At 41.8% G+C, this 15332-nt stretch overlaps 1 protein-coding gene across 1 annotated transcript in view; it reads left to right on the forward strand.

Annotated features, from left to right (window-relative positions):
- Positions 1-15332, forward strand: part of MYOM2 (myomesin 2) — a 108275-nt gene that overhangs the window by 29269 nt on the left and 63674 nt on the right. The window contains exons 7-12 of the mRNA XM_090033372.1: positions 3185-3273; positions 3357-3407; positions 3714-3878; positions 10070-10231; positions 12669-12810; positions 14792-14991. Of these exons, the coding sequence (XP_089889498.1) occupies positions 3185-3273; positions 3357-3407; positions 3714-3878; positions 10070-10231; positions 12669-12810; positions 14792-14991 (809 nt within the window). The remainder of the gene's footprint in view (positions 1-3184; positions 3274-3356; positions 3408-3713; positions 3879-10069; positions 10232-12668; positions 12811-14791; positions 14992-15332) is intronic.

Consider the following 15332-nt stretch of genomic DNA (forward strand, 5'->3'; position numbering starts at 1 on the left):
GTGAAAAAAGTGTAGATCATTTTACTCATGCCTTGTTCCTTATACTTTCCCCACAAATTGTCACTGCCTGCAAGAGTATATTGGGGTAAATAGACCTTTGGACTGACCCGGTATAGCAGTTCTTATCATAGGCGGAGCGAGAAATTTTTTTTGGTGGGGGCAGAGCGCATGTATGCATGTGCCCCCCCCAGTGGTAAAGTCTTTGGGGGAAGGGATGGGGGGGGGTGGGGAAAGGGCCATGGAGGTGGGGAGAGAGTGGGGCTGGGGCTGGGATTGGGAGGGAACAGAGTGGAGCTGGGTCCAGGATTGGGATCGGGGCTGGGGCTTGCTGCGCCCATGTGGCTGCCCCTTCCCTTGTGCCTGGGGTTGTTGCCTGGTCCCAGTGCACCCCCAGCCAATGAATCTGGTGCTCCGCAGCTCTGCATTGACCCTGGCTCCAGTCCTAGCTGCCTCCCTGCAATGGCTGTGGCCCTGCACTGCCTGGGGGGCCCAGAGCCAGGGGCCAAGTCATAAAATAACAGATTTAACATTCAAGAACGTATCCAGTGCTCCAAAATATACACAAAGACAGACATTAATCTTCTATCAACAGTGCTACCACAAGCCAAATCAATGTCTACAGAAGACTTGTGCTCACATTCCTCTCCTTTCCTAGATTTCAGCAGCTCCTCAGTGTTTCTGTCAATGTCAAGCCACTGCGTTCCTTTGTCTTTATTCAGTAATTCACCATTCATTTCCCCTAGAACTCTGCAAACACAAAATTCATTTGTTGCTTCTCATGTCTGCTTTTAATTTTTAAATTTATTCTAAATTCATTCTCAAGTGTTCACTCATTGAATTTGCACTTCAGTATTTTAAAAAGTTTCTTAGATTTTCTGAGTCGGGGAAGATTCCTTTTTAACAAGTTAAAAAAATGTCCACTAGGTTTTCAAGTAAGCATCTTTTGCCTTCTTTCCTGTAGAACACTGTCTTGATAGGACAATTTTTCCATCACTAAAACTTTACAATCATTTTGAAATCAGTCAACAATTTAAGGAGTGTCACAGATTTTTAATTGCCTTTTTTTCCTCGTTTGAAAAGTTAACACAAAGAAACATCATGTGCTCATAAGCACTCATGTCCAAAGTCTGGATACCTTAACAATGGACCTGAAAAAATGTAGAGATTTAGGATCTATTAGTGGTGTATTCTCTGAAAATTAATTAAAAGAACATCAACTGCAGTTACACAACCTTAATTGAAAGTTGCTTTATTTTCAAGGTTGCAACTTTCATAGTCACTCAAAGGTTCTTTTGTCTTTTAGGCTCTATCTTTGGCTTTTGTGATGACACAAGCTAATTTCACAATTTACCTTTCATTTTTTTCTTTGATATTTACTTACATGGTATGTTCAGCATTTTGATGGTTTGTTTTGTAAAATGCATCATTCAAAATCTGCCTCTAGGCGGTGCAATAAGCCCTGTACATTTATACTAATGTAGAATCTAGACTCTTTCATTAGGGCATGTTTACCACTATCAGGAGGTGAATTTCTGAAATAAAGTGCCATGGGCAGCGTACTTTGTAGCACGGACAGGCCAGAGTATACGCTATGGATGAAAAACATTACTGTCACTTCAGTGACACATGCTGCATGACATGAAGTCTGCAACCCTGTGAAGCAGTTTGCATCAAACACTTTTTGTGTCTGCTCTGTGCTTTCACATCCTTTGTCTGTAATCTTTTAGAAGTCACTGGAGGCCATATGTTCATGTTTCACCTGACAGTTTTCAGAATATTACTGAGTCAGTCTTCTGAAAGGGAACTGAATGCACGCACACTGAACATTGCACCTTTCATTGGACACTCAAAGTCAAGACCTCAGGCAAATGAGTGTGAAGTACAGAGAAGCAGGAGCCAATTGCACACATCAATTGTCTGATTTTTTCAGTTTGATGTCAACTCTAAAAAATAAAACCATGAAAAAAAATTGACACAAGTATTTTTTCGAAGTGTTTAATCCATAGGAAAATTGAGGGAAATTTTTATATTGGGTCAAATAAAATATTTTCCTTTGGGTTTGAGTATTTTATTAATATATTTTAAAAAAAACTGAAGTTGAAGTAACTTTTGAAATCTTTGGAATCAAAATGGTTTATGTTGAGAATGTCAAAAATGAAATGTCCTAAGTTTCCAAACTTCCCAAAAATCGTTTTGTTTTTGGGCTTTTTTCCAGAAAAAAAGCTGAAGTAAATTTGTAAAACATTCTGGTATCATGAAATGTCTATTTTTGTAAACAGTTTCATCCCAAATTAAATTTTATATACAAATGCATGGCTAATAAATATGTCCCATGCATTTGTATATAAAATTTAATTTAAAGTACCCCAAATCATATCCAAAAAAGACTAGAAGGTATTTTCTTTTTTCCTTACTTCACTTTTACATGTGTAACGCCAGTAGGTTTGGTAGCGTTACTTCTGGTTGACCCTTATGGAGAAAATAATGGGGATGCAGATATTTACACTGGAAATCATATTTTAGCTGGTATGCAGACATGGTATGATAGTATTATATCAAAGGCAACTGTGGAGAATAAATTATTCAACCAATAAGCTCTGTGAAGCACCAAAAATGATTTTTTTAAATTGATTACAACTTCTTTCATTAGCTTCTATTTTTACATTAAAATAAGTAAAAACATTTAAATCAAATTATTTCAAAATCTGTAACCATTGTATGATGACCATATTCCCCAGGCTGCTCCACTGTCTTCAAGTGGTATAAAGGCCACAAAACCTTCCTGTAGCTACCTACCAAGGATAACTCTAGAGAAAGACATCAGAGCATCCAAGGCCTGCTGTTTCTTATGCCTCTCCTTTGTCTCCTATTCTTTTTTCTTACAATGCATGATGCAGGAGCCTTGAGAGGGGCAGGTGAAAGGACACTGGGCAGTGCATTATATACTTCAGTTATTCCTATGTGATGGATGACTCTCTATTGCACAAGTTAATGAACCTTCATGTTGCTTAAACCTGTTATAGACCCAGGATGGAGGCACACTGAGCTCCCCGATTTCCCTCCTTTGGTCTGTGTGACCTTAGCAAGGAATCTGGTTCACTTTGTTTAAGACTGATTCATAATATAGATTATTTGTATTTAAAATTGTAAATATTGTAATTTATTTTCTTCTTTTCCCTGTTAGAGCCAGTTTTGATGACACTGCTACCTATACTGCAGTAGCAACAAATATCCATGGGCAGGCATCGACAAATGCTGCTGTGATTGTGAGAAGTAAGTCCCATGTCACTCTTAGAAAAAAGGAAAACAGACATTGTACTTTTCTTATATGAACCTTAATTGTCTATGTTTTGTAGGGTTCAGAGGGGAAGAAGAGCCACTCCCTGCTGGCATATCACCTTTCAATTGTAAGCATCATCTCCTTTTTTCTTTTTTTTTTTTTTTTGAGAAAAAAAAGTAGATACTTTATCCAATCAGTAGCCCCAGTAACATTATTTTTTAAAACACTACATCTTGCTTCTGACCTTACTTTCTTAATTTTCAGAAGTCACAAGGTAAGATATACAGGTATATTTAACCTTCCAGCTGCATGCATTGTTCAGTCCTGTATGTTAGCAATCCATTCCACATGCTGAAGCTTTTTGGAAGACACTATGCTTGTACCAAGTACAATTTACTTGTCTCAAAGTGTCTTATGATTTCTCCATGTTCAGTGCCCTTCCCGCTTGATGTTTGCTTCACTCACATTGATGTTCGACTTTTGGAGAAGTTTGGTGTCACTTTTGGGATGGAAGGAGAAACTCTTACCCTCAAATGTTCCATGCTGATAACTCCTGAGCTGACTAGGCTTCGACCTCGGGCTGAGTGGTACAGAGATGGTAAGCTGGTTTTCATGCAGTAATTAACATGCATCCATTTAAAATAGTTTCAGATTGTTCAGATGCATTTAGCTTCCTCCTTAAATCTGTGGGTTTCAGAATTTATGCTCCTGAAAGAACCTTTTACTTTCTGTAATTATCCCACCCAGGAGAGATATTCCATTGAAGTCTCACTATACTGGAGTGACTGCTTTGCAAATTTAGAATACTAAAATGTAAGAAACTCATGCCAAGACAGCTAGGCTTAAGCCAGAGGCAGATTTTAATAGAAGTTAAAAGAGACTGTTTGAACTTAGGTTCAACCCTAAGGTTTACAGACCCCTGCTAATAAGTCCCTTATTGCTAGATCTTTTTTCCCTTCTATCACCATTTATTCTACATAGCTACATAGAATTTGGAAATCAGTGTTTTAATTGGCAACTTTGGTGCCTTGAAAAGAGAGTGGGAGAGGAAGTGGGGAGAGGGTTTATGGAGTACTGGCTCCTCCTCTAAATTGGTGAATGAACAGCACATGTGTCTGGCATCTGCAGGCACTCCATGATCGCTGCTGGCCACTACTGGGAGTGTGGTGGCAGTGAGAGCATGGTGGCGGTAAGCAGGGGGCCCGCACTGTTCAACATCTTCATCAGTGACTTGGATGAGGGGGTAGAAAGCACCCTGTTCAAGTTTGCTGATGACACTAAGATGTGGGGGGATGTGGGTGCACTAGAAGGGTGCAATAGGCTACAAGCTGACCTTGACAGGTTGCAACGGTGGGCGGATGAGAATAGGATGGGGTTTAACACTGATAAGTGCAAGGTGTTGCACATGGGGAGGAAGAACCGGCACCACACTTACAGGTTGGGGAACTCCCCTCTTGCCAGCACGGAGACGGAGAAGGATCTTGGAGTTGTCATTGACTCCACAATGAACATGGGCCGGCAGTGTGGGGAGGCAGTCAAGAAGGCCAACCGTACCTTGTCATGCATCCACAGATGCATCTCGAGCAGGTCCAGGGAGGTGATCCTCCCCCTCTATGCGGCACTGGTCAGGCCGCAGCTGGAGTACTGCGTCCAGTTCTGGGCGCCACACTTCAAGAGGGACGTGGATGATATGGAAAGAGTCCAGAGGAGGGCCACTTGTATGATCAGGGGTCAGCAGGGCAAGCCTTATGAGGAGAGGCTACGGGACCTGAACCTGTTTAGCCTCCACAAGAGAAGGTTAAGGGGGGACCTTGTGGCCTGCTACAAACTGGTCAGGGGGGATCAGCAGGTATTGGGGGAGTCCCTGTTCCCCCGTGCGCTGCCAGGAGTGACCAGGAATAACGGTCACAAGCTGGCGGAGGGTAAGTTTAGATTAGATATTAGGAGGCGCTACTTCACAGTTAGGGCGGCTAGGGCCTGGAACCGGCTTCCAGGGGAAGTGGTGCAGGCTCCTAGCCTAGGGATTTTTAAAAGGAAGTTAGATGAACACCTTGCCGGGGTCATCTGACCCCGGTGCTCTTTCCTGCCAAGGCAGGGGGTCGGACTAGATGATCTTCCTAGGTCCCTTCTGACTCTAGCTACTCTGAAACTATGAAACTAAGATGCTACTGGCAATGTTAGGGGTGGGGAGGGTGGTGAGCACTGACCAGGGGTTGGTGATCACCCGCAGGGGCCACCGGCAGTGTTGGTGGTGGTCAGAGGTGATCATGGACCACTCGCAGATGCCTCCAGCGGTGTCAGTGGTGAGGTGTTGGCAATGCCTTTTTGCAGGGGTGCAGGGCATGCATGTGCACCCCTGTGCACCCTCTACGCATTGCCCCTGGGCTGATGCCATCCTAGTTATGCAACTAATAGGTACATTGCCTGTAACTCATCTGCAGCCATCTTTGACTTGCTTTCTTCTCACAAAGCTTAGATCACACACATGGGCTAGGGACAGAAGTTACACATAAACTGGTTTAAGTGATCAGAAACTGGTTTAAACCTGTAACAACATAAGTTCAGTGCACATAAATCAGTTTCAAAATGGCTATAATCAGTTTGAGATAAACCTGGTTGAATGATGTATCAGACTTAACTGATTGAGATTAAAGAGGTTTATGCAACTTCTGTCCCAGACCCCTTCCTGGCTTAAGTTAAACCAGTATCCCCTAGCATCCCAGCATGCATGCTGGTCTATGCCCTCTACTCCAGTGGAGCAGGGCTGCCCCTGCCCTTCTGCTCCCTAGTCGGAGCAGGGACAGGCAGGGGCGGGGGCCTGGCCAGTTGCTGGCCCCCGGAAGGGGGCAGGAAAGAGGCTTATTTCACCCTTCCTCTGTGCCATCAGTGCAGACCTGCATTTCTCTGCTGCCTGCTCCAGTGGCGGGGCTGTGGCCAGCCACTGCAGTGGCTTGAATGAACTGGCCAAGGAGGGGATTCCCCCCTCCCTCTCCCACTGGCACAGACCCAAGCTGGAGTGTGCTGGGCACTCCCCCTCATTGTTGCAGTGGGAGAGCACTGCTAAACACCAGCAGGCATGCCCCCTTGAGGCAGAGAGGTCACATAGGGGGATTATTTCCCCCTCTACTCCCACTGCCTCTGGGGAATGCAGCCAGGGTCTGCCCATCCCAACTGCCTGCTCCCTGCATGGGAGGAGTGGCAGGATAAGCCCCTCCTTCCCCATTTGCCAGACACCAGCAGGAGGGGGCCTCCTTGCCCCCTCACATAAGGTGCCCTGCTGACTGGCCTCTGTGTTTGCTGCTGACCCTGCTGCTGGAGTGGCAAGCGGGCAGGGCCCTTATGGCCCCTGTCCTGGTGTTTAAGGACTGTGAGCCACTTCCCAGTGGCGGGGCTGCACTGCTGGGGGGTGGGGGGAGGATGCACTGCGGGGCAGGCAGAGCTGCTGTAGACTGCATAGCATGAGTAGTGGTGGCAGCACTGGGAGGAGCTTGGGACTATGGCCTCCTTTGAGCGCCAGTGCCGCCACATGCCCCGCACAGTCCATGGCAGCTCTGACTACTCGCTTGCAGCGCTCCTGCCGGGAAGAGGCTTGCGCTCCCTGGACACCTGCAAAGATTGAATCAGTTCAGGCTCCGGCTTTGTGAATGTCTGTCCCTGGCCATGGGCACAAAAACCAGACGCTCATATATTTAAACAAAGAAGTCACAACCAAGTGGCTTTGTGAAGAGATAAATTCATTAAAGGATGTAGGGTGGTTAGTTATGTACTCCAATCCACAGCTCTAAATTAGCATCCTGGCTAGTAAGCTACTGTCCATTCCATGGGGGAAGTTAGGTGTCTAAGAAAGGATCTAGAAAAACCAGCATACTTACTGAGAAAATAGTGAAGATATCCAGTAGGAAACATTGAAGAAATAGATGTGGCCTAATCTATTCTTCTCAGAGTTTTCGATGCCTGCATACAAGTTACAGGTAGAATTTCATTCAAATATGATAAGAATTCATGTGCTGTATATTATTTCTGTGTATTTTACATCCCGCAGATATAAATATCATAGATATTTTTAGAACAAATATCACAGATATTTTTAGAACCAGGGCCACCTCATGAATTTGAACATCAGGAAGGTTAATAATGGATCTAGCAATATCTAACAATGTATAACAATTTTTTAGTTCTTTTTCAGACAAGTCATGAAATTCTGTGTTGATATTTAAATATGCATTTCCTTATTTCTTTATTTCATTATTCAAATGATAAATCACTAAAGACTGGAGATGGATCTCTGTAGTTTACTTCTATTAATTATACACAAGAAAATTACATATTCAAAATTAATAAGACTCAGACTAGCTGCTAGCCAGCAAACTGTAAACTGTAAATATGTAAATCATCTCAATCAAATCTTTTCAAATAGTTTTAAGTTTCTGACAATTTAAAAACTCTGACTTACTTTTAACCAAATTAAGATGCTCAAGGAAACACACTGAAATAATAACTTTGGATATTAGCTCAGCTGGTATCAGAGGTTTTCCTTTAATTAGGAACCTAAATTGTGAAATATTTTGCATTCACTTAGGCTGCAAACAGACGTTACCCTTGTCATGCCAGAAAAAAAATATTGCAGCACAAAATATGGTTGAACAGATGTACTTGTCATGCCCCAAATGCTCCAGAATGTGAGCATGGTGATTCCTATTAATAGTTTGTAGCACTGTACTGTGGCAGCTGCCTATCTGATCCCTGCAGCTAGGGCTGCCCATTCTCTCTAGCTATCCTGGGCAGGCAATTCTAGGGTGTATCTTTCATGCAGGTCCCTGCTTTGTGCTTGTAGACATGCACCTTGGATGGGGGCCAGCCAACAGCACTGTCTTGTTGGATCTGAAGCCCTGGGAGGTGCAGGGGACTGATGCTGACAATAATTCTGGGCAACATCTGTACCTGACAATCAATTGGATCAGTTCTGCTGGAAAATATTACGGGGCACCTGATTCCATGACAAAAACAATGCCTGTTTATAGCTTTATATTGGTGTCTGGAGAAACCTTATAGAGTCAACAGAGCTTGTGGATCAGATCCTAGTCAACTTCTAAGGTTTCTAAATAGGAATTACATGGAATTTAAGTGCCTAAGAAATAAAGAATGGTCCAAATTGACTCAGGTCAGCAGCTAAAACCTCTTGTTTGCATGGATTCATGAAGGCCTTCACTTGATGTGAAAAGATCCCAAGGCACCTAGATTTGGGCTATCGCATATTCCTACATCATTCCTGCCTAAATTCTGTTGCAATCCAAATGAAGGCTGGGATGCCCATGAATTCCATCTAACTCCTTAGGCAAGGTCATAGTATGCCTAATAACCTTCTCATATGAAGCTCAGTATGACACATGGTGGCAATAGCATAGTGGTAAGAACACTTTTGAAATAGCCCTAGAATATAGCTTTCTGACTTATCTCTGGTGGGATTGATTTGAATTTATATATCTCCCACTTCCCAGGAAAGTGCCTTGGTTACTAAACTATGGGTTAAAAGGGGTTAGGGTACTCTCCATGCCTCCTGTTGAAGATGGTCCACTGGACACCTACAAGTGAATGATTCGTGGAGAAAGAGCAAGCAAATGGAAGCATGACTGTAGCCTTTGACATTTAAAGATGTAACACACTTCCCCCCATTTCTAGTTCACTTGTGTAGTTATAAGTATATTAATTGGCCAAAACGACTAAACTGCAACTTTTGGCACATCTGCTTCAATTTTAGCATCATAATCAGGGATCCTGGTTTGCTCTGATTAACAAAAAAAGTCCCCAAATTTTTGGCCAATGAAAAGTAACCCAAAATCCACATTTTTCCTTGATCAAAATGAAACACCACTATATATATAAATCTATGCATTAGTGGTGTTTCATTTTAATCTTGGAAAAATGTGGATTTGGGGTTACTATTGTTAACCTGAAAATTGGGGATTTTTTTATCAGAGAAAACCAGGATCCCTGATCATGATAATAAATATAGAAAGCCCTCAGACAAATTTGAATGTAAAGCTGCTGCACTAATTATGATAGGTTTGTATAGAAGAGGATTCAAGGAGTTAACAATCAGAAGTATTCTAATCAATTATTTAAAAAAGGGATAGAAAGGAACTCCCTTGACCAGCATAAAATATTCTGCTCATTCCTTTGCTCCAATTTCACTACTCAATCAGTTTAATTAACATTAATCATGGGTCACCACCTCTCACCTGTGAAAAATTCAAATTTAATTTGATTCACTGCTCAGCAGGCATGTCTGGAGGATTTAAAATTTGGTGTATATTTATTGCAGGCTTCAGATTAAACTCAAATCTTGTCTTTACACTTGAAGAAAGAGAAGTTTGACTAATCTGACACTTGACCTGAATAGGCAGAAAAGTTTATAAAATTGGATAGAAGTTACCTATTGCAATCACAACTGTGTATTGTTGGTTTTCATAGCATTGTTTCAAAACGTGGGTTAAAATTCCTTCCTTGTCAACTTGTTAAAATGAGGTTACAGGGAAATCATTCCTATTTCTGTAGTAGGTACATTATAGCAGAGCAAAAGTGTACACTCATTTAATATTAATTGATTAAATGAATTTGGTGGGACACAGTTAAGTCCTTGTAGTCCTTGTAGATTTTCAGAGCATTAAATCACCATCATGCTGAGCAAAGCTGCAGAAATGGCAGGCCTGATGAGCATAAATGTGTGCTAGGATGAAGATTTCTATTTGCTAGATTATTGAAACATGCCCTTTTGCTATTCCATCCTAGATGTCCTAATAAAAGAATCCAAGTGGACAAATCTGTTCTTTGGAGAAGGCCAGGCAGCACTGTCTTTCACCCATCTGAATAAGGATGATGAAGGTTTATATACCCTGCGCGTGGTTACAAAAGGAGGGGTGAACGAGCATAGAGCATTCCTGTTTGTCAGAGGTATGGTCTTTATTCTTCATTTGAAAACAACTTAGCAAATGCAATAGGATAAAGAATTCACTTAGCAACATAATGGGGATTTTGAGGAAGAAGAAAAAAAAAGGTTCTCTGTCATCCGTGCACCTTCCTCAGCAGCAATCACAGTCTAGTCCTATGGGTAACACCTGTGGGAAAAAGGGAAAAGAAATATTGGTTTGTCAAAAAAATACACATTTCATGGGAGAGACAAAGAAAAAGGAGATGAAGACATTAAAATAGAATAAAGGTAAAAATTTGTCACTAATCACAACTCCCACGGATGTGAATGCAAGCTCCCACGCACATCTGTGGGCATAACCTGCCTCTCCATCTCTTTTGTTTTAAAAATAAGTTCAAGTTTTGCTGCGCAGCTCTTCGACTCTCTTAAGCACTTCAGGTCCAATCCTCATTGACTAAAACTTGGTATAATGCCACTGAAGTCAATGGAGCTAATTAATACATGCTGAGGATCCGGTGAGTTCAGTTTAGAGGCGTACCACAGCTTACATGAAGTCTTCCTCACAGTTTTCTTTCAAACTGTCATAGCACAGCAGGGCGGTAAGTAGACAGGGCCACTATGGAGGGCTGTAGATCCTTCTTGTGGGTTTAGTCACAGACTTCACTGGCCTTATATGTCCTAGGCTGACTATTCAGCCTCTTTGCTGTCACTGAAGACAAACTGCTATGGCTTTGTTTCTAGTTCATTTCCTTAGACAAAACCCTAGCCAATCATGTTGGAGCCCAGTCCTAATATCTCCTTTTAGTGCTCTTGCCTTTGCATTAGGGTGAAATACTATAAGACTCTTCGGCACTTCTCTGTGGTGTTACTTTAGCAGGAACTGGACTCCTTCATGAAGACACAACATGATTAGCAATGACTCGTGCCAGCTGGTGGATTTTTTTTTTTAATCACTGTACCGTGCTGAAAACATTCAGGGAACAGCCATATTTTAGGCGCAATCTTAAGATGAGGCTTATGTTTGGTGATTGTTTCTCTTAACAATCAAGAGAAACCAAGAAGAGATAAATGCAGGCCACATGCAGTATATGTATAACCCTTTTCTGGCAGACTGAGAACTTCCCCTATTAATAGTCTTTTTCTGGAGTTCTGGGTTCTTCAACATCAATGCTCCCCTGTCTGCATATGGGTATCTCAGTTAAGGAAATTAATTTGGATTATTAGCATCTCAATTAAGAAGTAATCTTAGAAAAGTAGTAGAACTCTATAGACCTAGAAAGCTATTTTTTCCTGTCAACATGTTGTTTTTCATTAAGTCCCACTTTTTGACATGTGAATAACTGAGATCTAGCTTTTTATTGGGCTTTAAAATCAAATAAGGTTGTTAAGCTTTCACCTCTCATAGGAAGTCTGTGGATCTTTGGTGTGTACGGTTCCTCGCACATGTTATACTTAAGAAATGATTAAGCCGTTAATCACGTGTTTAGTAGTTATCTAGCCATACATTAATGCACTTAATGGAATGATACAAGGAATAAACCACAAAATTATTACACAAAATGTGTAATAATTTTATAGCTGGTTCCCATCATGCTATTAATTGACTGTATGGCCAAGCTAATTGTGGCTCCCAACCTCCAAAGTACATGAGAGCCCTGTGCTTCTGAAGCTGAGAGTGTAGATCAACTGATTGATACTCCCAGCTGAGGGGGCATATTGGAGTCAAGAGCTCTTGCATCTCTAAGGTGAGGAGAAGTGATCAGCAGCCACTCCCAGCCTCAGAGAAAGGCTCCTTATTGGAGCCTTTGACTCTGATATGCCTCCTTGGCTGGGAGCAGTGGCAGATTGGGGCTCCCAACCATCAGGGAGCATCTGGAATCAAGCAACCCACTGCACCCTAGCAGCCTGGAATGCCAATCAGCGGATCCAGGGTCCCAGCAGTGGAGGCACACCATGTGATCCTGCAGCTGGAAGCACGAATCAGTTGTGGAAGCACATGGTGCATCCTCATGCTGCAGATCAGCTGATCAGAGCTTCCAGTTGCAGGTATCAGGTTCCCCAGCTTCCTCTGCACCAGCAATATGTCATGTTGGGAACTGATGGATCCCATAACCATGCCTCCTGCATACACATGTGGCATTGTGCCTTGCATTGTAGGGATTGTACATCAGATCCCATTGAACCTTTAACTTCATGTCTTCCAGGGGCCTCTCTCACATCTCTGTCAGCAGAAAGGTAAACCAGCAAGGTTTTTAAGCCTATCAATCATTACTCACAAGTACGTTATTTCAGTTTAATGTGGTTTAGCCACACTGAAAACACTAGAATCTGACTCACGTAGAGTGGGAATACCATACTGGTGAATTGGACAGTGACTATACTTTACTTTTGCTGTGTTGTAGCTGCTGAGTCTGGGAAGCATCCTACTCAAATCCAATATACTTATTTTTTCCGGTATAGATGCGGATGCATTAGTCATGGGGGCACCAGGAGCTCCAATGGATGTTAAGTGCCATGATGCTAACAGAGATTATGTCATTGTTACCTGGAAACCACCAAATACAGTTGAGGAGAGTCCAGTCTTTGGATATTTTGTTGATAGGTGGGTGTGCATTTGCAATTTATTTTTTGTCTGCAAAAAATATACATACTGAAACAAATCACAGTTTTTATACCTTCCACCCAAATACTTGGACTGTCTGGGGACAGTTTAGTCCATGAACAATCCAGAGGAGGCTCAGGACTATTATAATTCTCCAGGAACCATTAAAGGGGTTGGCAACCATTGGAATATAAAAGGGTTCAAGCCACGTCCTCTAATCCATCATGATTCCTTCTAGCAGTGTTTGTTAGCTTGGGGCAAGAGCTAATCCAAACTAGAGAAGACTAAGTGAGCAGTTTAAACCATCATTATAGCTCCTCTCTGTTGGATCTGAATTTTGGCCTGGGTTCTGCTCAGTAGAGGCAACTTGAATCTGCATTTTAGCTTTCCCCTTCTGCATTGCTTGCTTCTTACAAATGTATCCAAGGGTCTGGTGAGAGGAACACATTTATACTAAAGTAATTTATATCAGTTTTGTTTCCCACTGTAATTTATACTAGGATTTGAAGAAGACAGATAAGTAGGTTAACTGCATGAGGTAGACTCTATTTCAGTGCCTCACCAGTGGGTGGTGAGCGAGCAACTATTAGCCTACATTCTTTAAGCCAAAGGCTAACTAGTATTTGCTGAGGACATGAGACACCTAATACTAGTGTAACATACACTAGTGTCATTTTACCTCTGATTTTCCCTGGGGTAATTCTACACTGGATCGGAGCGAATTACAGTGGTACAGGGCTGTACATGTGTGCCTGATCCTTTTTTTAGAAAGGTAATAAACAACTATATTGATGTAAATTCATCATATCTAGATCCTGAGAATCTGAACCTTAATATTAAAAAATGGCAATTTACTAGATACAAAATATTACTGATATAATTTCAATATATTTGGTGCTCTATATTAAACTTAGTAGTTACTCATTTTTGCAATACATTTTTACCTATTTCTGCACTGTGCTATTTGTATGTCAGATACCTTTGTTTTTTCTTGGAGATAGTCTTGAACCACTCTTAAAGGGTTATCACTGGGGAAGAAATTATTCTGCCTCTGAGGACTCAACAATATATGTGTATTATTTAAGCCCATTTAAATGCTCAGAATAAAGCATGGCATTTAAATGGTATGTAGATCATGGATGAATTAGTGTACTGCTCCTTTTGTAGTGTTGTTATTACTTGGATTATTGTAGCGCTGAAATGTTCTAGTTATGAGGTAGATGCTGTACAGAACAAAAAGACATCTCCTACCCCAAAGATCTTAAGTCATTGTATAAGACAGGAGACGACAGATGGATACATATAGGCAGATTGGGGTGGTGGGGGGCGGCAAACAAGAAAACAATGAGATTAATATTGGCTAACATTACCAGCAGTGTAAGCATCACAGAAAGTAGCAACTGGGAAGAAAGTTTCAAAGAGGATAATGAAACTCTAGCTGTTGTTTATGGGAGCTTTTCCCAAATGTGAGGGGCAGCCTGGGAAAAACCACAAGTAGGTAATGGCGATCATCATCACCTTGTCAGAGGTGGGAACTGAATAATGAATAAGAATCCAGAGAGAGGTGAATAAGACCTGACTGGTAGGATGAGAATAGGCTATTCAGGGTCCCAAAAATGAACACAAGTATTGTGATGCAAGAGAGAACAGAGAGCTAAGGAAGAGAGAAAAGTGACAAGGTCAAAACAACGTACCAAGAACACAATCTTTGCAGTAGTATTCTGAATGGATATGAGTAGGGCTAGACTGAATTTGGAAAGGTCAGAGAAAATGAAGTATAACAGAACTATATTTCTTAGTTAATATTGTGGGCTAAACCCATACCTGGTATCAGTCAGCGGGCTTCCTAAAAGTCAGTGAGGGATGACTCATTCATGTCAGCTGTGGATCTAAGCCTCTGTATGGATGTAAGCCTGGTACGTACTAATTGCGTAAGTTTATTTTGGAATGCTGATCAATGATTTTATTTTCTGTTTCAAAGGTGTGAAGTGGGCACTGAAAACTGGGTGCAGTGCAATGATGCTCCAGTCAAAATCTGCAAATATCCTGTAACCGGCTTGCTTGAGGGACGGTCTTACATGTTCCGTGTGAGAGCTGTGAACAAAGCGGGTATCAGCAGGCATTCGAGAGTCTCTGACCCAGTTGCAGCTCTTGATCCTGTTGACCTGGACAGGTTACAAAGTGAGTACTGTGAGCACTAAGAAGTAGTTCTGTATTTACCATTTAAATTTTAAGGAAACGTTTTGTTTCTGGGCAATACTTATCTCTTTGTTTTGAACCTCTCCTTTACCTACATTATTTTCTTGTGTGGGCCCTCTTACTAATTACAAGACAGAGATGCCCATAATGGCAAAAAGATCCATATTAGGTACTTGTCAGGAGTTGAATGGTTCCAGTTCATTTACATTCATATTTGCAGGATAATTCAGTATCTAAGAAATATGCACAACTACAATGGATAGCATTAATAAAGAAAACAAAATGAAGTAGCAACTTAGGAGCTCCACTTACTGACTTTCCAT

Source organism: Crocodylus siamensis, chromosome 1 (genome assembly GCF_052110815.1).
Source record: "Crocodylus siamensis isolate JL-2025a chromosome 1, ASM5211081v1, whole genome shotgun sequence".
Lineage (NCBI taxonomy): Eukaryota > Metazoa > Chordata > Crocodylia > Crocodylidae > Crocodylus > Crocodylus siamensis.